Below are 19,383 nucleotides of genomic sequence, written 5' to 3' on the forward strand. Positions count from 1 at the left end.
ATGGCATGTTGGACCACCTCCTTCACACCGTGCTGGGCTTTCCTTCTCACACAGACCTTTCCTTCTCACACAGAAGGAGCAGAGCAGCTGCTCAGGGAACTGTTTCCCACCCCCTTCCCAGGTGCAGCATCACGACCCCGATGTTTTATGGGAAAGTTTGATTTAAAATATTGTTTCCTAGCAGACAGACTTCCGTGTGTTGGAAAGGCAGCTCAGCAGCGTGCTGCTCATCCCTGACACCTGGGGAGATGCTCACTTGCAGTTCAAGCCTTGTTGCAGGTGTACTTGGAGCCTCAGCTCCTGGTGCTGCAGGAGCTCATCCATCACAGGCAGGAAAATCCCTCTGGACTCGGCTCGCGCTTGGCCCAGACCCTGCCCCGGGAATCAGCTCCTCCACGGCCCGAGCAGCCTGGAAAACATTGCTTTTTCAGGAGCGCTTTCCAACAAACAGCAAATCCTTCAGATTTCTTCTTGGCATCGACTAAAGCGGTTTTTGGTTTTTTTTTTTCAGTGATAGATTTTTCTCTGTTGAGATTCAGAGAAAGGCTGAAAGGCTGCTCCCGGTTCCAGGAATCCCGGCGAGCACAGGTCGTTCCCTGTCAGGACAATGCTGTGCAGGCACTGCCCGCGTCCCATCCCCGCCCGCCCCCCAGTCCTGGAGGCCCCGGGGGTGCCCTTTCCTGGCTGCAGCCACGAGTGAGAGGAGGGGGACGGGCGGGGAGGTCCCGCGGGTGGCGGGGGGTGCCGGTGCCTCTCCGCGGGTGCGTGGCCGGCCCGGGGTGCCCCGTCCTGGCCCCGGCGGTGCCGCCTGCGGGGCACCGGGCGGGTCCGGGCGGGTCCGAACTGAGCCAAGCCGAGCCTCTTTGAGCCGAGCCGCACCGAGCCGAGCCGGGGTGCGCCCTGCCGGTCCGGTCCGTGCCGTGCCAGTCTGAGCCGTGTTTGCCGGTCGGTGCCGTGTTTGGCGGTTCGTGCCGGTCCGGTCCGAGTCGTGTCTGCAGGTCTGAGCCCCGTATGCCGGTCCGAGCCGTGCCTGTGGGTGCCGGTCGGTGCCAGCTCGTGCCGTGCCGAACTGTGTTTGCGGTCTGATCCGTGCGGTGCCGGTCGGTGCCGCTCCGTGTGATGCCGCTCCGTGCGGTGCCGGTCCGAGCGGTGCCGGTCCGTGCTCTCCTTGCCGGCCCGGTCCGTGCGGTGCCGGGCGGTGCCGCGGGGATGCGCTGCGCCGCGGTGGGACCGGACCCGTGGGAGGCGGCGGGGGCGGCCCCGCTAATTGCATAACCGGGACGTCAATGCCGGCGGGAGCGCGGGGTTAGCGCGGGAAGATGGCGCCCCGCGCCCGGCCCCCGCCGCGCCCCGCAGCCCCCCGGCCCCGCGCCCCGGCCGCCCGCTGAGCGCACCCCGCGGTAAGGGCGGCGGCGGGGCCGGGCGGGGGGCACCGGGCACCGGGCACCGGGCGGGACGGGCGCACGGACGGACGGACGGACGGACGGGCGGGGAGGCGGGCGGGCGGACAGACGGCGCCGCGGCCGCCTTTGAATGAGCCAATGGCGGCGGGGCCACAGCCGCCGCTCGGGGCTGCCCGAGGGGACCCCCGGCAGGTGCCGCCGGGGCGCGGGGGGGACCCGCCCGGGAGCCTCCGGCCGCCGCTCGGTCCCGCTGCCCGCCCGGCGCGGGGGCGGCGTGGGCGCTGCCACACGTGTCCGCGGGCAGAGCGGGGGGAGCCTCGCGGGGAGCGGGGGCAGCCCCGGGACGGGAGCGGAGCCGCCGCCGCGCTCGGAGCCGCTCCCGCGCGGGGACCCGGCGGTGCCGCTGCCCGGGCGGGTCGCGGCTCGTGGTGCGGCGCCGCTGCCCCGGGAGCGCGGGGCTCTGCCGGGACTGGGATCCCGCTGCCCATCCCGGGATGATCCCATCAAGGAACGGGGGAGTTCTCATGGACAGCAGGGTCCGCGCGGAGGGGGGGTCGTGTGGAGGTCCGCGGAGCGAGGCCACGCGTGCTGCCGCGAGGCCACGTGTGTGGCCGTGACGGGAGCGCGAAGGGGAGAAAAGTCCCTCTCCAGTCGTTTGCGTGGTGTCTGTTGGGGTCGCAGCTCTGCTCCTTCACCTCCCGCACCCCAAACCTCGTGGTGGTGTCACTGGGCCACCTGGGTGGTGCTGGCACATCCCTGCTCCTGCAGCACTCCCGGTGGTTTGGGACTCGGCAAAACTGCTTGGAATTTGTGATTTAAAAATCACAGCGAATTTAAAACTTTTGTCCCTCATGTGCCCCTTCCCAAAACTGAGCCGTGTGTCCCGGTGCTGCCCGGCCGGGTGGCTCAGTGCTGTGGGAGACGAGGCTGTCGGGGGTTAATTCCCTGATTCCCTCTTGCTCACCAGTAGCAAAGATTTTGGCTGCTCCCTGGATTTCACGGAAAGGACCCGTCTCATCGGCGCTTGTTCTGGAGGTCCTGAGCCCCTGCTGGTGGGGCTGAAGCTGGGGCTTGGTCCTCTCAGGCAAAACTCTTAGGGATGCTGTGCCCGGCTGATGGGCTCATTGTGTCGCATCACGAGGGCAGGTGACAGCTTGTGTGTCCCCTCCAGGTGCTGCTGATGGAGCCCGCCAAGCTCAGCCCCCTCATCCGGGATGTCTATGCGGCCTCTGGCCGCGTCCAGCAGGCTCCGGGCGCCGGCTCAGCGCGGAGGGGCGGCGGCTGCCGGGAGCTCATGGTCCGGCTGACGGAGGGGCAGTACGTGCTGTGCCGCTGGACCGACGGGCTCTACTACCTGGGCAAGATCAAGAGGGTAACGGGGGCACCCAGAGGGTAACGGGAGCACCTGAAGTGGTGCCAGTGCCAGTCCCTGGGTCAGTTCGTGGCTCGAGGGGTTCTGGCTTAGGCTGCAATGTGCTCTTGGTCAGAGGGGCATTTTGGGTTGATGTCCTGCCCTGGGGTGTCACGCTCCAAACCTGACTTCCCACAGCCCCAAGAGACAGGAGCAGTCACCAGGGAAAACAGGGAAGTGCTGGGAATGGGAGCTGAGACACGGTGGTTCTTCATGCTCTTTCCTGCAGGTGAGTGGCTCCAAGCAGAGCTGCCTCGTCACGTTTGAGGACAACTCCAAGTACTGGGTCCTCTGGAAGGACATCCAGCATGGTGAGTGTTGCCCCATCCTCCCTTTCCACTGCCGTGCTGTGGGACCCTTCCCAGCACCGCAGGGACGTGGCTGTGCCTCGTGCAGCTCTGACTCTGCCCTCCCTGTCCCACAGCCGGTGTCCCCGGGGAGGAGCCCAAGTGCAGCATCTGCCTGGGGAAGACGTCGGGCCCCAGGAACGAAATCCTCATCTGCGGGAAGTGCGGGCTGGGTGAGTGTGGGCACATCACCCCGGGCTCTGCCCTGTCCCACCCTGGGGGGTGTGTCCAGCCCTGTGGCACTGACTCCGAGCCTCCTGCAGGGTATCACCAGCAGTGCCACATCCCGGTGGCGAGCGGCAGCGAGGGCCCGCTGGGCACGCCGTGGTTCTGCCGCCGCTGCATCTTCGCCCTGGCCGTGCGGGTGAGCGGGGCTGCCCCGGGCTGGGGGGGCACAGGGGCAGGGTGAGTCTGTGCTGACCCCATCCCGCTCCATCCCGCAGAAGGGGGGTGCCCTGAAGAAGGGAGCCATTGCCAGGACACTGCAAGCTGTGAAGATGGTGCTGTCCTACAACCCCGAGCTGCTGGAGTGGGACTCCCCTCACCGGACCAACCAGCAGCAGTGCTACTGCTACTGCGGGGGCCCTGGAGAGTAAGCCCCTGCCTGCCTGCCACGATTGGTTTTGTGGGGAAAAGATGAGGGTGGGGATGTTTTACCCAAGAGAGAAGCCCCCAGCTTGCAGGGCACTGCCCTGGGCCAGCAGCTTTGCTGCCTGTGCTGCCTCTGCCATCCGGATCTCCACTCGCTCCAGAGGCACTGTCTGCACCCACCCCTGGGGCTTCAGGAAATACAAGTTAGGGACAGACTTCCTCTCCCTGGCTGCAGGGTCTGTGCCTGGGAGGGGGCTGGGGTGGTGGCTGCCACATGGTGCCCTCACTGTCACCTTCCTCCTGTCCCCAGGTGGTACCTGAAGATGCTGCAGTGCTACCGCTGCCGGCAGTGGTTCCACGAAGCCTGTACCCAGTGCCTCAGTGACCCCATGATGTTCGGAGACCGGTACATCCCCTGTGGCTTTAGAGGGGGGACACATCCCCAGCTGTATCTCCCTGATCCACCTGCCACTGACATAGATGGTGGTGGGCAAGTGGCCCTGTCCTGCAGAGCCCCACTCCTGGCTGTGCTGTCACTGTTGGCACCCAGAGCACTGTCCCACCCTGACCCATCCCCAGGCCCTTCGTGGCTGTGGCAGTGACTCCCACTCCCAGCACTCTCTCTCCCTGCTGTTTTCCAGGTTCTACGTGTTTTTCTGCTCTGTGTGTAACCAGGGACCTGAGTACATCAAGCGCCTGCCCTTGAGATGGTAAGAAACAGGCCCTGGCTCCTCTGGGATGTGCCAGGGTGGCCATGGGGCAGTGGGCTGGCTGATGAACACCCTGGAGGTGTTCAGGACCAGGCTGAATGGCCCTGAGAGCACCCTGGTCTAGTGGAAGGTGTCCCTGCCCATGGCAGGGAGTTGGAACTGGATGATCCTTAAGATCCCTTCCAACCCAAACCATTCTGGGATTCTATATTTGGGGTTCCCCCCAGCTGCAGGCAGTGTACCCCCCATCCCTGAAGCTCCAGGGATGCTGTCTTGGCTGTGGCATCCCCCACGATGCACTTCTGGACTGGGTTGCTTGCCCTGTGAGGTGTGGGAATGGTCCCAGGTTCCACCGGCGGGTTTTGGGAAAATCTGGGAGCTTGAGCAGCACTGGGAGAACAGGGAATCACGGTGGGTACTGTCCTGTGGGGAGAGGGTGGGCTACTGACCCTCTGCCCCCCTTGGCTGCAGGGTGGATGTCGTCCATCTCGCCCTCTACAACCTGGGTGTGCAGAGCAAGAAGAAGTACTTTGACTTTGAGGAGATTTTGGCCTTCGTGAACCACCACTGGGACCCGCTGCAGCTCGGGAAGGTACAAACACACAGTGGCAGAGCAGAGTGTCCCAGAGGGCAGTGTCTGTGGTGGAGGGTGGGACTCCTGAGCTGGGCAGAGCCGAGGGCCTTTTCCTGGGGCTGAAGTGGGCAGGGGGTGAAGAGTGGGAAGGGACATGCCCATGTGTTGGCAGTGCCACTGTGCCAGCAGCCCCATGCTACTGAGCTTGGGCACCTCTGCCAAACCCCAGCTCCTTCAGCACTTGGGATGGGTGGTTCCTGCTCCAAATGAGCTTAATCAGCTTCCTCTGGGCTGGGATTGCCCTTGTTGGGGTGTCAGAACCAACACATTTCCCAGTTGGAGCCGAGCCAGGAGGAGCACGAACACCAAGGCGTGTTGGGAGCCTGTGCCTGCAGTGGGATGGGTCGGCTCCCTGGAGGTGCCAAACCCAGGCAGCTCTGGGCCTTGGCATCCTTCCCTCCCCAGCCTTGGGCAGGAGCTGAAACCCGGAGTTTGGGTTCCCCCATCTGTTTGGATTTTGTATAACCCCAGAGGGTGCCAAGCCCTCCTGACCCCCCTCTCCCACAGCTCACGGGCACCCCTGTCTCAGAGCGCGGCCCCCACCTCCTCAACGCCCTCAACAGCTACAAGAGCAGGTGAGTCCCAGGCGAGGGGACAGGCTGGGATGCAGGATACAGGATGCTCCTGTGCCCCCCCCCGGCTAAGGGCTGTTCCCTCCCCTCCAGGTTTCTGTGTGGGAAGGAGATCAAAAAGAAGAAATGCATCTTCCGCCTGCGGATCCGCGTCCCACCGAACCCCCCCACCAAGGTGCTGCCGGAGAAGGGCCCCGGCGAGGGCGAGGGCGGCTCCTGCGAGCTGAAGAAGAGGGGGAAAAGCAGATGTGTCCACAAGGAGGGGTGAGTGGCCACGTGTGCCCGGGCACCCCCTGCAGCAGTGCCCCGTGCCCGCTGCCCCCTCACGCCCCTCTCTGCAGGCTCCTGCCACGGCAGCTGCAGCAGCACAAGCGGCGAGCGGCGAAACGCAAGAGGGCCAAGTTCCTGCTGGAGGACGCCATTCCCAGTGTGAGTCCTTCCCCCCCTCCTCTGTGCAACCATCCTGGGATTTGACAGATGAGTGGGATCCCTGCAGCCCCGTCCTGAGGCTCCCTGCAAGGTTTCCCCACTCCTGCGGGCAGGGAGAGCCCCTGTCCCTCCCCCTGGGAAGTTGGCTTGGCACGGAGGAACGCTTCCTGGAGTGGCGGGGGCATGGGCAGCACCCCTCTGCCAGGCAGTGACCAGTGAGCTTGTTTTTGTGACACAGAGTGACTTCACCTCTGCCTGGAGCACCAACCACCACCTGGCCAGCATCTTTGACTTCACGCTGGATGAGATCCAGAGCCTGAAAAGGTCCGTGGGGCTGGGCCGGGGCTGTGGGGGGCCAGGGGTGCCACTTGTGCCAGGCTGGGGCTGACACTGCATCCCCTCCTATCCTATCCCCTCCTATCCTATCCCATCCTATCCCATCCCATCCCCAGTGCCAGCTCAGGACAGACATTCCTATCAGACGTGGACTCCACAGATGCCGCCAGCACCTCAGGCTCGGCCACCACGAGCCTCTCCTATGAGTCCAGGTGAGGGCTGTGCCCTTTGCCCCCTCTCAGAGGGGTCCCAGTGGCATGGCCAGGAGGGTGAGGGGCTGCCCTCTCCCCCCACAGCACCCTCATGTCCTGGCACAGGGATGTCCCACATCAGGCAGCCTTTGCTCCCCGTGTCCCAAACCAGGCTGGTGGTCCCAGAGCGGCCCTGCTTTGCTGGGTGTGCGGGGTCAGGGCCCTCAGTCCTCGCTGGGCTCCCTCAAATTCCCAGCACGGTGTGGGGCACCTTTTGGGAGCCGCCCTCACCCTGCTCTGTCCCTCCCTGGCAGCCAGAGGACCGTGGGCAGCCGCAAGCGCAAACTGGCAGCTCCAGCCTACGCCTCGGGGGCGAAGCGCAGGGGAGGGGACGGGGGCGGGCGCCCGGCCCTGGGCACCCCCGAGGGCAGCGAGGCCCCGGGCGGCCCCGAGCGCCCCGACGACGGCATCGACAGCCACACCTTCGAGAGCATCAGCGAGGACGACTCGTCGCTCTCCCACCTCAAGTCCTCCATCAGCAGCTACTTCGGGGCCGCGGGCCGGCTGGTCTGCGGGGAGAAGTACCAGGTGCTGGCGCGGCGGGTGACGCTGGAGGGGAAGGTGCAGTACCTGGTGGAGTGGGAAGGCACGACCCCCTACTGAGCCCTGCCGGCCCTGAGACCTCTCCTGGAGCCAAGCCAGAGGAGATCAGGGTGATGGGGAAGCCCTGGCCTGGAGGCAGAGGAGGGTGCTGGTCCCCCCCGCCGGGAGCCTCTGCGGGTGGAAGCCGTGCCCACGCCGGCACCGCCAGTGGTGCTGCCCAGGAATGGAACCTGAAGCCTTGACACTCTTTTATTTTTATGTTTTTTTTTTAATTTTAACAATTTTTAGTTTCTTGGCCAGTTTTTTTCCTGGCTGTGAGTGTGGCCCAGCCACACTCTCCTGGTGGTGGAGCCTTTGGCTGAGCCCAAGGTACCATCGTGGTGGTGGTAAGAGCAGTGGGTGGCTCTGGCCCCTCCAGAAGGGTCCCCCTGGCACAGCTGGGGAAGCCACTTTGGGGGACACCCCACAACCTGCTCGCACAGATGGACATCAAAGCCTGACTTATCCCTGCGTCCCAGCCTTACAGAGCAGCCTCGAGGGGGTCCTGGTGCCAAAGCACAAAGCCCCCCCTCACCCCAGTGCTTTCACAGCCCCTCACTGTGCCTACAGGAAACAGGGAGCGACCCTTGGGGTTTTCTGCCTCATCCTAAATCCATTCATTAAAGGAATATGGTTTGTTTTAAATGAGAGGAATAAACAGCCCACATGTAGCTTTCATGCCCACAGGGCAGGCGTAGGTGGCTGCTGTCATCTCACAACCTGGACTGCCTGTGATGCTGCACCAGCTTCATTTCCCTGTTCTGACAATCATGATCCTGGAAGAGATTGGCCAAAAGATCCTCCTTTGCCTTAAAGCCTCCACGAGCACTTCACAGACTGGAGCCCGAGGCCTTTGTTCTCGCAGGAGCCTTCACCTTGAATGTGCCAAACCAGCAGACAAACCAAAAAGGCTGAAGAGGACAGTGGGGACATGTGGAGGGGGTTGTGCCAGTGCCTCACTGGAGAGCAGTTGATGTTTGTGAACAGGTGGGGTTGATTTGTCTGCAGGAGACAAGGAACAGTCCCCTTCTTTAACAAAGCAATACTGCCAGGTTGGGCAGGAGCAAAGCAGTTGGCTTTTTAAAAAAGATTCTAATATCAGATATATTTGTTAGATTTTTTTTCCTTAAGATATATATATATATTTTTAATGTTGTCCTCCTCGTCTCTCCCCCGTCCCACCATGGCTGTCCCATGGGATGGAGGGTGGGTGATGCTGGGTGGGCTGGGTGGTCTTGCTCCATCAGCAGATCCTGTCCTGCAGCCCCATCACTGTCCATACCTGTGCTTGTGGGATCTGCTGACCAGAGGGTGAGTTGAAAAGGTTGTTTTACTGAAAAATATGGAAAAAAATTCCTCAGTGTAGTTGGCATGAGAGGCCAGGTGGCCTTTGCAAACCAGAGGCCCAAATGTGGTCCTTAAAAGTAAACTTCTGCTGTAGCTACTGCTGAAATAACAGTGGGATACCCGTGCTGTGGTGCAGCAGCTTCTCTGCAGCCTGGGATGTGGTTTAGGCCAGGCAGGAGCTGGTTCAGTGCCTAGAGAAGGAGCCTGAGTATCTGGCTCTGGGTCAAAGCACTGTCACTCCTTCCTCGGGGCTGCCCAGTGCCCTGTGCCTGGTGCTGTGCTTGGGGAGAAGCTGTTGGCCCCTTGTGCAGGGACAGGTTTGGGAGAGAAGGCTCTGTGCAGCTCCCAGCCATGGGATGGTTTGGGCTGAGGGGTCAGATGTGCCTTGGGGAGCAGAGCTTGGCACCCTCAGGGTCTGCATCCCGGCTCATCCAGAGGGGAGCATCTCCGGAGGGACCCCCTCCTTTAGGGATATGTGTTGCCAGGACCCCCATCCCTGGCAGGGAGGGGTCCAGCAGCTGGATCACTCCCAGTCCTGCCTTGGCTTTGTCACCAAAGGATCACTTAAAATACTTCCCTTCCTCGAGTGCCTCTGGAGCCCTGTGCCTGTGGAGCCCCTGCCAAGGGCTGTGCCAGGGCCGAGCAGGGTCATTCCTGTGGGATGTGCCAATGGACATCACAGTCATGGCAGCACCCACAAGATGTGGCTCTGGTTCCTCTCTGTTCCCTCTCATTCCCTCCTGGCTTCTTGCAGAGAATTGAATGTGGAGCCTTTAAAAGTATTTTTGTTGCAGAGTATATTTTGCATTCGCTGTAATAGAGATTATAACGACTCTGTGCACCTTCTGATTTCTGAGTTCAGGTTGCTGCTTGTAATAACCAACTCTCGTTATACCCAGGTTGTAATTAATATGTCTGATGTTCTGATGTACAATTAAAAAGTCCTTTTCTTTTTTTTTTTTTTTACATCACTTTTATTTTGTAGTGTGAGGATTATTGGGTTTGGGCTCTTGGGGGGATGCCCAGTGCCCACCACGGTGCTGCTGGGTCGTGTTCTGTGCCAGGTGAGGTGTGTCCTCCCCTGGGAGGTGCTGCTGGGAAGCACAGGGACAGAAGGGTGGGAAGGGATGAGGGTGGGCAGTGAGGGAACAGCGGGGGACAGGGACACTCCTTGCAGGGATGAGTTTTGTAGAGAGGGGTTGCCTTTCCTCCTGCCCAGCTCACTGAGGACACCACACAGCAAACTGTGACCACACCTGAGCCTGCCCAGGTAAGAAACGCTGCTGTTTATTCCCTTCCCAGTCACATAAATCCTCAATATTCTATAAGTTATATCCCATTAAACTATTAATGAGCATCTTTTTACAAGGTTAAGCTTGGCCTGGGCAAAAAGCCACCATTCAGGCTGGGTAAGGAATGCAGGGCTGGGGTAAGGGATGCAGGGCTGGGGCAATGTCCTGGTCCTGTTGGCACTTGGGTTCCCTGGACTGGCCATGGAAGTTGCCCAGCTCTCCCCAGCTCTCCCCAGCTCATCCCAGCTCTCCCCAGCTCCATGGCAGGGCAGGGTCACACATGTGCTGCTTGTGGCTCCTGGTAGTTCCTTGCAGCATCTGCTGGAGTTTGCTGCTTCCTTGGGTTCTGTGAGACTCCAGCAGCACGTTTCCTGACAGCAGGAGAGGGCGGGAGCCGGCACGTCGCGGGGTGCCCGGCCACATCCTGCTGCCTGGGGCTGGGGAAGCGGGAGGCAGAGCGGGGCAGGATGCTGGGAACGAGCAGGGGGGCCAGGCAGGGTTCAGGCACTGGCTGTGGGCACACATGGAACTGGAGGGGCTGCCAGGCCATGGCTTCCATAAGGAATTTGCTGCTGGCAGCATGAAAGAGCCCCCAAATGCGTCCTGACATGAGCATCTCTGTTTCCTCATCCACAATGGTGCAGGGAGCAGCCTTTCCCTCTTCAGCCTGCACCAGCTCTGGGCTGCTCAGTCCTCCCTGGTCAGGCCAAGGAGGGGATGTTTCCAGTGCAAACGAAATTCCCAATCCCAAACTCCTGTGCTACAGCAAACCTGAGAAGGCAGAAGCTGCCTCCTCCCAGGTAGGTCCTGCCTGCCCAGGGAGACCCGCGTGGCTCAGCAGGGTCCGCCCAGTCTCCCAAAACTGAGGTGACCTTTCCAGTCAGTCCCTTGGGACGTTTTCCTCGATCCATTTGAGGTAGAGAGGGTTTCCTTGGTCAATAGGCAGGCTGATGATCTCAGGGATTTCAAAGGGATGGATGGATCTAAAGTGGAAACAGCCGCAGAGGAGCAGTGTCAGCACAGTCCCGCCCTGCTCCCGGCGCAGGAAGCCGAGCTCTCGGCTCCCAGCCGCTCATCCCAGCCCTGCCCTGCACTCCCCACGGACTTCAAAGCACCCACAGCTTCTTTTTGCCATGTGGGAATTTCTCTTTGAGTTTGGGGTTTACCACAGGCAGCAGCCCACTGCCGGGGGTCTGGCCCAAAGCTGGCTGTGCTCGCCCCTCGGGGCTTGGGGAGCGCAGGAAATCCTGCCAGGAGGCTGCCAGGGAATAACCTGTGTGAGGAGAAGGGGGATCCCTCCTTGTATCCAGCATGGAGGGGCTGGTTGAAGCCCAGTAGTTGGTATTTCTGCCAACCTTTTCTTTTTTGTTGATGCCACCTCTGGGTTTTTCTGGCTCACAGGTACAGTGGGAGCACTTCACCACACCCTGGGTGGGAAGGGGCTCAAGAACTCCCAAATCCGAGCAGGAGAGGACAGCCTACCTTGGATTGGATCCCCAGTGCTCCCACAGAGCCAGAGCCTCACCTGACGTAGTTGGACAATTCCCCTATTTTGGACGTCCTGGTTTTCACTATCTGTGGAGAGTAAAAACACCAAAACAGAACCCAAGGGAGATTGGAAAGGGACAGAGAGATCCTGCACCTGCAGTTCCACTGCTCCCATCCAGCGCTGCCATGCCCGCAGACAGGTGTTTGGGATCCCTGGGTACATTCCAAACCACGGACAGGTTGGTGCCACCCTCCCCCAACCTCCCTGCAGCCCTTTCTTGCTGGGGCCATTTGTGATGGGCGTTTTGTGAGGTAGGGAACGATCACTTACCAGCAGTATTTCAGTGGATTCTTCCAGTTCCCCTTTCCAGAAGTACCTGGATTGAAAAGAAAAGCAGCATCAGCAGATACAGCTCTGTCTGCAGCCCTGCCAGGCCCTCCAGGGTTATTTTCCCTGCTTGGTGCTTTCTTGCATGTGGCCGTTTCTTTACAAAGTGGCTCAAGAAGCATCGCTGGCCCCAAAGGTGCTGAGCACGTGACTGAGCACCCCAGATTTATGGACCAGAGACTCCTTGGCTATGCCAGCCTCCAGAGAGCTGCCCAGGGGGGATGCCAGGGCAAATTTGCTGGGATTGGGGTGTCTATGGGGGTCTGTGGGGGTGGCCCTGCCCTGAGCAGCGGCCGCGGGACGGCGCCTGCAGGGATTGTGCTTGGGAGGCTGAGCACGGCAGCATCCTGCTTTCCTCCCCTCCTTCCCTGCAGGAGAGGAGATGCACTTCTCATGAGTCAGATGTGACCTTTGCAAGCACTGCCAGAAGGCCGTGGTGATTTCATCTGCGTGCTGGGCTCCTGCGCCGGGAGGACTCGGAGGCGTCGCGGTGTCTCCCGAGCAGGGCCCGGAGCAGAAACCAGCTGGAGCAGCCAGGGCTGTGCAGGAGCAACTCAGCTCAGGCTGTTGGGGCTCATGGGGAGTGAAGGACGAGGGGAAGAAGGTTATCATTGGGTTTGCCCTAATTCAGCAGCCTGTGCCTGGCTATGGGAGAGCCTGAGGGGTGCACTGTGAGGACCCCTGGGGCAGGGAGGCTGAGGTGGGATCTGCTCCCCTCTTCTGGCAGGGCCAGGGTGTTCCTATGAGGAAAAAGCTGGTTTGGGGCTTTGCTCTTTAACCCCTCTTACAAGTGCAATCCCTTTGTGTGGACAGCTGAGGGCACCTGCAGAGCAGGTTGTGTTTCAAGGTCAAAGATACTGGTCTGTCTTCCTTCCTGAAAGTGCTGCTTAAGATTGTAAAGGCCTTTTCTGGTCCCTCTCTGGGCTTCTTTTTAGAGCCTCTAATAACAGGCACTGTGTCCTCAGGACCATAAATCCTAGATTGCTGGATCTCCCTGTAGCCAAGGAACCAATAAACAAATGGTCCCCACGGGCAGTTGGAGCATCTGCACTCCTTAATAAGCCTGGAGCACGGTGAGGCTCCTCTCCCCCATCTGCACCAACAAAGACCCAGCAGCCTTCTGGAAACTGCCTCCTCTGCCCAGGGCCATGGGGTGTCCACCTCCTCCCTTCCTCCCAGGAGAGCTTGGGTTTGCCTCCTCCACAGGGGAATGTTGAGCCCAACTTACAAGGCTGAGCTCTTGGGCAGGATGTTCACCTGGGCAGCCAGCTTCTTGTCCATGATGGCCCTGGGGGAGACAGGAGGGGAGTCAGTGCCAACCCAGCTGAGTGCCCAACCCCAGATATTCCCTCATGCTGCCCTGGACTGCCACCAGCAGTTGTGACATAAGGAGACATGGAATTTCGGGTTACTTATTACCCTGAGAAAGCTGAGGCAAAGGTGACCTTCAACTGGAGCTGCTTCAGCTCAGGCCCTCCTGACAGTGCTCTGGGACCATCCCTGCTGTCCCTCTGTGCCAAGAAGGAAAGTTGGGTGTCTTTCCTGGCCTGGGTGGTGCCAGGACCCTGCCCAGTGTCATCCCTGTGCCCTGGCTGTGGGGACACCAGGACAGGGACTGAGCTGTGGGGCCACAAGAACCAGGGCTGGGATGGACGGGAAGGGGTTTGTCTCCAGCTCATGTATTTACACTGTCAAACTGTGCCTCTTCCTCACAGAGCAGCCTCAATGTGGATCTTGTTAAATTAACAACATCAAGGTTTTTCTACCCAAAATGTCCTAGAAATCTGAAGCCCAAACAAATTCCTTCCCTCTGGCAGCCTCCGTTACTTGTGGGCTGGTTTGTTATTGCAGAGCTGCCTGGCTCTGCCAGCAGAAGTGATATTTCAGTGATTACAGAGTACTGAAGCCATCTCAGGGTGGATTTTTAGAAGAAAGGGGCAAATGATGTGTTTTGTGACCACAGCAATGCCTGGCCCTTCTCAGGGAGATGCAGCCCCAGCCCTTGCAGGGAGCTCATTTGGGGCACTCAGTGACCTCACCTTTGGTTTTCTTTAACACTGACCTCCCCAGAAACTACTTCGTACCAAGGGCTTTGGCAATGCAACATTTAACTTCTGGAGGACCCTAAACTGCAGAGGAGACATTAGTTATCAGATATTGGAGGGCTTGATTCAACAACCTACAAAAATTAACTCTTGGTGAGGTAAAGAACTAAACCCATTCCAAGTAATTACTGCTCTAATTCAAAACTCTCTCCAGGATGTTTTTGGCTCAGAGCAAGTTGAAGTTTTTTTATCCTTACATTCAAGGCATGGTACAACCTGGAGGAGACTACAAACAAACTCTAAGGAGCTCTTTTCTGGGAGGAAAGCAGCCCTTCCCAATGATCCTACAACATCTTGCCACTCCAGAAGTTCACTGGAGAACCAGTGCCTGGACATGGATAACTCCTGGGATGGTGTTTAATGTTTACAGACAAAGGTTATGGACATGGACTGGTGGCTCAGGGGACCATGGCCAGAGAGGAGAGCGTCTGAGGAGGCTCAGGATTGTTTGCTCTCACCATGTGTGGGCAGTTCCAGGCATTTAATGCTGGTGGAGCATCTTGAGTTAATCTTCAGACCAACAAACTGCAGCAGCACGAGCAGAGACACCCCTGCTGTGACTGTCGTGTCACACATGGCACAAATCATTTCGTTTTTGCTGCCTGCAACTTCCAAGTCGCTTTAGCACAGGAGCCTTTCAGTTTGGCTGCTCTGCCCCTGCAAACTGAGATCCTGAACTTGGTTCTAGAGAGCTGAGCAGGAAAAAGTGGCCACCATGGGAAAGGGGAACATTATAAGAAGCTGAATGTGATCTGTGGAAAACGACTGCATAATACATGATAGTTTTGGGTTGGGCACTTAATGTGTGTTTCTTTGTCCTTGCCTCCCAATAGAATTGGAATTGAGTCAGATTAAATATTAATAAGCAGGAAAGCAAAGCAAATGATACACGCAGACCTAAGGCAGCAGTGGGGGCTGACAGGCTGATTAGGAGTGGGGTAGGCTGTGTGAGGGGCAGTGGCCACAACACACAACCCAGGGGGTCAACTGCCCCCAGCGGGCACAGGGGAGAGGTGAGAAGGTCTTCAGGTGCTGAATTCTACCTGTAGCTATTCTGCTTTCACAAAGCTTGAACCTTTTTCCCTAAAACCAGTGGAAAATTCCCTTGCAGACTGAGGCATCAGCGAGTGCTGCACTGAGCATTGCAAGGGAAGAATAAACAGCACAGGAAAAAGGTGTGTGGGAAAATAAGCATAAAGCCCTGTGTCATCCCCTACAACTATGGCTCATCCATCCAAATTCCAGAACAAAGGAACAATCACTCCACCAGTAAAACCACAACCGAAGTACAAATATCTCAGCAATGGGGAGTGATTTATTTCCTCTCCCTTCCCTGCAAGATGAGGAACAAAGAGTGGAAAATGTTTGCAAAGCTGTTAAGATGAGGCATTTTCAGGCACTGAGGCTCTTTTCACCAGCCATGTACAGTTACTCCCTTTTTTAGATGACACGGAGCAGACATAATTCTATTTGAATTTCTTAATACAGTTGCAGTATTTAAGGTGACACAAAATCCCTTTCAGGAGCCTGTCAGTTCCTGAACGACTGTTTGGGAGCACTTTACTGGAGCAGGAGGGTTTTTGGCAAGCAGCAGGGGAGCAGGGAAAACAGCACAGGAGGTGTTGCAGGAAACTTCACGGTCCATCATAAACACTTCCCCAGTCAACACAGGTTCAGGACTTTGAACAAACCATCTATTGAGTCAGGCACTGACAGATGTGTGCAAAAAACTCAGCATGCAAAATATCATGCAAAGTACCTCATATATTCAAACAGAATGAAAAAAAATGGAGGTAAAGCCCTCGTTCCCTGAAGTTTCTGCAGATCCTGGGTGGGACCTCACCAGTGTTTGTTGTGGACCTCCTTTCATCTTTTTTTTATTTGCATGGCATGTGCTTTGTCCCTCTCTACAAATCCCCCTCCTGGCATTTTGTTGTCTGCTGCTCTAGAGAAGAAAAACTGTGGCACGTCAGAGAACAAGGGGCTGGGGCTTAGTCCATCTGAGGACACAGAGACTCAGGGCTGTGGCTTTAAAATGGGCCTTGAAAATGAGAGGCAGTGGAATAAATTGAGAATTACTTGATGTTACCGTGGCATTGACTTCAGAGGCAACTGTCAGCTCTCTTTGAGACAGAACAGCTCTTGGTAAGGGTGTTTGTGGCACAGAGGGAGTGTCAGTGAAAAGGAGCGATGCTCTGGTATCAGGGAATCATGGAATGGTTTGGATTGGAAGGGTGACCCTTCCAAGGTCACCTCATTCTACCCCCCTGCCATGGGCAGGGACACCTTCCACTAGCCCAGGTTGCTCCAAGCCCTGTCCAACCTGGCCTTGGACACTGCCAGGGATGAGGCAACCACAGCTGCTCTGGGCAACCTGTGCCAGGGCCTCCCCACCCTCAAAATGCAAAATATACAGGGGTATTTTGTCCTCTCGAGGGACAGGGGAAAGTTTTATTCCACAAGGAACAGCTTTGGACCCACCGAAGGCGACAAGCAGGGGAGACATCTCCATACCTTGCAATATCCTTGGCAATCTGCTCGTTGAGGCAGTTGATGAAGGCCATGGAGCTGGTCCCTGGGATGTAGCTGCCGGTGAGGGCGGAGGTGAGCTGCAGGGCCAGCCCCCTCAGCAGTGGGTACATCAGCACCGCCAGTGTCAGCACCTCCAGGAGACACCAGAGGGGGTGGGAAGAACCCCGGTGAGGGTGGGAGGGGAAACACCGCACTTTGGAAAACTCAGCATTTACATTGTCTGTGGCCGGAGGGACGTTTCCAGGCTCCTTTCCACACTGCAGTGACCAGCTGGGATTTAGGGGAGAACATCCTCATAAAGGGATTAATTCCACTCCAAAGGGGACAATCCCATGCTGTGCCAAGAGCTTGGGGCAGGAGAGGGGCAGTTTGGAGGCTGTATCAGCCCAGAGGTGCCCAGACCTCGGCTGTGGGAGGTCACCCCTGGACTAACAGGGGTTACAGCCCCCCCCGGCTCAGCAGCCAGGACTGGTTTTCCACAGAAGAATAAATACACATTTCTATGCAAAAAAAAAAAAAAGGAACAAGAAGGGAATGGCTCCCACACCGAGCACATCTTTCCTGCTGAGGACACGTCCTGCAGCCACCCTTCAGCCATGTGGCAAGAGTGAGGCACATCCATCCCTCTGGGAAATGGGGGGCCAGGGCCCTCTGCCTCCCTGGGGATGTGGGAAGGAGAAGAGCAGTGTGTCACATAGTGTGTCCATGGAAAACAGATTTGGGCTGGAGCTTGAGGGCAGACCAGAGCCCCAGCTTGTGCACCTGGAGAGCTCTAATCCTGCCCTGTCAGCCCAGGATGATTATTCTCCTCTGCCCTGGCTGCTCTGCAGCCCACCCAGGCCATGCTACAGCCTGCAAGGGAGGGCGAGACTTCAAGACAGCTTTTAAGTTCATTTCATCCAAATTACCTGATACTAACAGTGAAACTGGATCCTTTTGGGCCCAGAAATCCTAATGGCACATCCCAGGTCTGCAGGGCTGCACAAACAGCACCACTCTCCCCGTGGCCTGGCAGGGCACAGCAACAAGTGGGTTTTGCTGTGCATTAGCTGTGATTCCTGGCAAGCCCCGTGGCTGCTGCTTGTGCTCACATGCCATAAACAGACTCATAAAAATATATCATTATCTCAGCAGGGATGCTACTGGAGAGGGAGAGGAATCTGGAGTGCTGAGGAACAGGCAGGGATGGGGCCATCCAGGGCTGCAGCACTCGCAGGGTCTCACAGCTGCTCTTCCCTTTGTCTTTTGTCTTGTTTTTGACACAAACAGCATCTGGCCCTGGTTCAGCTACAGTGATTAAAACATGCTTATAAGACTAAGAATATATTCCTTTTCCCCTCTCATTTCCACTCTCCTTTGTCCTCTGAAAATCCTCCCATTACAGTGTCAATGTCAAATACTTTTAAAAAAAAAAAAATTGAATTAAAAATCTCTCTTGTCACCACAAAGTCAAGAGCTCTTTTCCATTTGGAAAATGACTGATGTGTTCTATTGCTTGTCTCCTCTTTTCCAGTCCGTTTGAGGAAATATTCTTTGTTATCACAAGGTTCCTTGTAATAATTTTTAGAGCTCCTTCTGTGCTCTTTTTTCCCATTAAGCCATTTAAAAAACATACAACAAATCCCAGGAGCTACTCAGAGAATTACAAGCCAAACAGGGATACGCTGGTGTACCTATTTTTCCAGATTAAAATGTAATCATGCTCCTGGCTCAGGAAAAAAAAATCCAACCTGTTCAGCCTGGAGATCATTAATCTTCTTGGAAGATGTATGTGCATAAATCCCCAGGACCATTTATGATTGAATATTAGTACAAATATGAGCACTCTTTTTTTGGGGGGGGGATGTTTCCCTCCTTTTTATCTCTGAAAAGAAAGATAAAAGACCTCCACCCCCTTTTTTTTTTCCTCTAGAATAATTGTATTTGCTAAGGGATGGTGGAAAATAGGAGTGAAACTTCAGGATTTCTGCCTGATAAACCAAATAAACTCGTGATTGCCAAAATATTGAACAAAACTGAAAACACCCCTGTCAGATTTTAAGCACTTCACTGAAAAGAACTGAACAGCAAAATGACAGAGAGACTCGGAGATTTCTGCAATATTTGTTTTGGCTTTGCTGAACTAAAAACAGCTTTAGAATCACCACGTTAGGACTTTCTGCCTAGTTTTGATGAGACTGTGTTTAAAAAAAACCCCAAGAAACAACACCACCCAAACACAACTCGTGGCAACGCTGAGTTTGCCCTGAGCTTCCTGAGAGCAAGCAGGAAAAAAAAAAAAAAACAAACCTCCTTGGAAATTTGCTTTGCTCTCGGCAGAGACGGGGAGGACATTCCTCCTGCGAGATGGATCCGTGCAGAGGTTCCCTTACAAAGGTACAGGCAGGTATTTCCATGGTTGTTTGGTGCGGGTTGATGTCCCCAAAGGGTCACTCGTGTCCCCCCCATCCCCATCCCGGTGCCAGAGCCCCCCCATCCCACTTACCAGCAGCAAAGTGCCCCGGCCTGGCCGGGGCCAGCCCTGGGCAGAGGATGGCAACGGGCAGCGCTGGCTCAGCCACTCCATGTCCGTCCCCTCCGTCCCTCCACCTGCTCTGCCCGAGCGGGGAATGCTGCCTGGGCAGGCTGCCCATGCGAGCACTAACTCCTCCTCCTCCTCCTCTTCCTCCAGCCTGGTACCCGCCTGCCTGCCCGGCGAGGGGCTGGGGCAGGGACAGGGCACAGCACAGTGTTCTGTGCCCTCCTGCCACCCCGAGCCTTGGCATCCCCCTCTCTGCACCTGCCTGACCCGCTGGGCTGGGGGGATGGATTGTCCAAAAGTGGGGTCCAACCACAGCAGGGACAAACAAACCCCTGGGTGGTGTATTATCAAACTCTTGCCCCAACGTGTGCTGGGGAAATCTCTCTCCAGTGTTGTCCCTGGTGCTCTGAGACCTGCTGATGCCACTTGTCACTTTTGCTTTGA

General features: G+C 57.3%; 2 protein-coding genes across 5 annotated transcripts; one reads left to right on the top strand and one right to left on the bottom strand.

Moving 5' to 3' along the window:
- The first annotated feature begins 1,255 nt into the window (after window positions 1-1,255).
- Window positions 1,256-9,579, top strand: PHF19 (PHD finger protein 19). 3 transcript variants are annotated; one of them, XM_051807537.1, is made up of 16 exons: window positions 1,256-1,400; window positions 2,575-2,775; window positions 3,044-3,125; window positions 3,239-3,334; window positions 3,425-3,525; window positions 3,605-3,753; window positions 4,063-4,158; window positions 4,394-4,462; window positions 4,934-5,054; window positions 5,604-5,671; window positions 5,762-5,932; window positions 6,010-6,097; window positions 6,336-6,421; window positions 6,550-6,645; window positions 6,939-7,212; window positions 7,954-9,579. In XM_051807537.1, exons 2-16 carry the CDS (start codon window positions 2,584-2,586, stop codon window positions 7,999-8,001), a joined length of 1,737 nt encoding a protein of 578 aa, XP_051663497.1. In that variant the 5' UTR covers window positions 1,256-1,400; window positions 2,575-2,583; the 3' UTR covers window positions 8,002-9,579. The 3 variants fall into 3 exon arrangements, with proteins under 3 accessions (XP_051663497.1, XP_051663496.1, XP_051663498.1); XM_051807536.1 differs by having other exon boundaries at window positions 6,939-9,579; XM_051807538.1 differs by lacking the exons at window positions 1,256-1,400; window positions 3,425-3,525 and having other exon boundaries at window positions 2,712-2,775; window positions 6,939-9,579.
- CUTA (cutA divalent cation tolerance homolog) lies at window positions 8,454-19,091 on the bottom strand. Of its 2 annotated transcripts, none has more exons than XM_051807606.1 (6): window positions 18,904-19,091; window positions 16,401-16,549; window positions 13,010-13,069; window positions 11,725-11,770; window positions 11,431-11,480; window positions 8,454-8,599 (listed from the first exon to the last, which is right to left on the bottom strand). In XM_051807606.1, exons 1-6 carry the CDS (start codon window positions 18,982-18,984, stop codon window positions 8,536-8,538), a joined length of 450 nt encoding a protein of 149 aa, XP_051663566.1. In that variant the 5' UTR covers window positions 18,985-19,091; the 3' UTR covers window positions 8,454-8,535. The 2 variants fall into 2 exon arrangements, with proteins under 2 accessions (XP_051663566.1, XP_051663565.1); XM_051807605.1 differs by lacking the exon at window positions 8,454-8,599 and adding an exon at window positions 9,591-10,888 and having other exon boundaries at window positions 18,904-19,080.
- Between the last annotated feature and the right edge of the window lie 292 nt (window positions 19,092-19,383).

This window comes from Manacus candei, unplaced genomic scaffold, assembly GCF_025592945.1.
Source record: "Manacus candei isolate 608988 ecotype Guabito, Panama unplaced genomic scaffold, ASM2559294v1 h1tg000071l, whole genome shotgun sequence".
Taxonomy (NCBI): Eukaryota; Metazoa; Chordata; class Aves; order Passeriformes; family Pipridae; genus Manacus; species Manacus candei.

Excerpts from the sequence above, each read along its gene's own strand:
- PHF19 (XM_051807536.1), top strand. The coding sequence starts at position 2,584 with ATGGAGCCCGCCAAGCTCAGCCCCCTCATCCGGGATGTCTATGCGGCC. Across the intron at positions 3,335-3,424 it reads CTGCGGGAAGTGCGGGCTGG|GGTATCACCAGCAGTGCCAC; the intron begins GTGAGTGTGGGC and ends AGCCTCCTGCAG. Across the intron at positions 6,646-6,938 it reads AGCCTCTCCTATGAGTCCAG|CCAGAGGACCGTGGGCAGCC; the intron begins GTGAGGGCTGTG and ends CCTCCCTGGCAG.
- CUTA (XM_051807605.1), bottom strand. The coding sequence starts at position 18,984 with ATGGAGTGGCTGAGCCAGCGCTGCCCGTTGCCATCCTCTGCCCAGGGC. Across the intron at positions 16,550-18,903 it reads GCCGGGGCACTTTGCTGCTG|GTGCTGACACTGGCGGTGCT; the intron begins GTAAGTGGGATG and ends TGTCTCCTGGAG. Across the intron at positions 11,481-11,724 it reads AATCCACTGAAATACTGCTG|ATAGTGAAAACCAGGACGTC; the intron begins GTAAGTGATCGT and ends TACTCTCCACAG.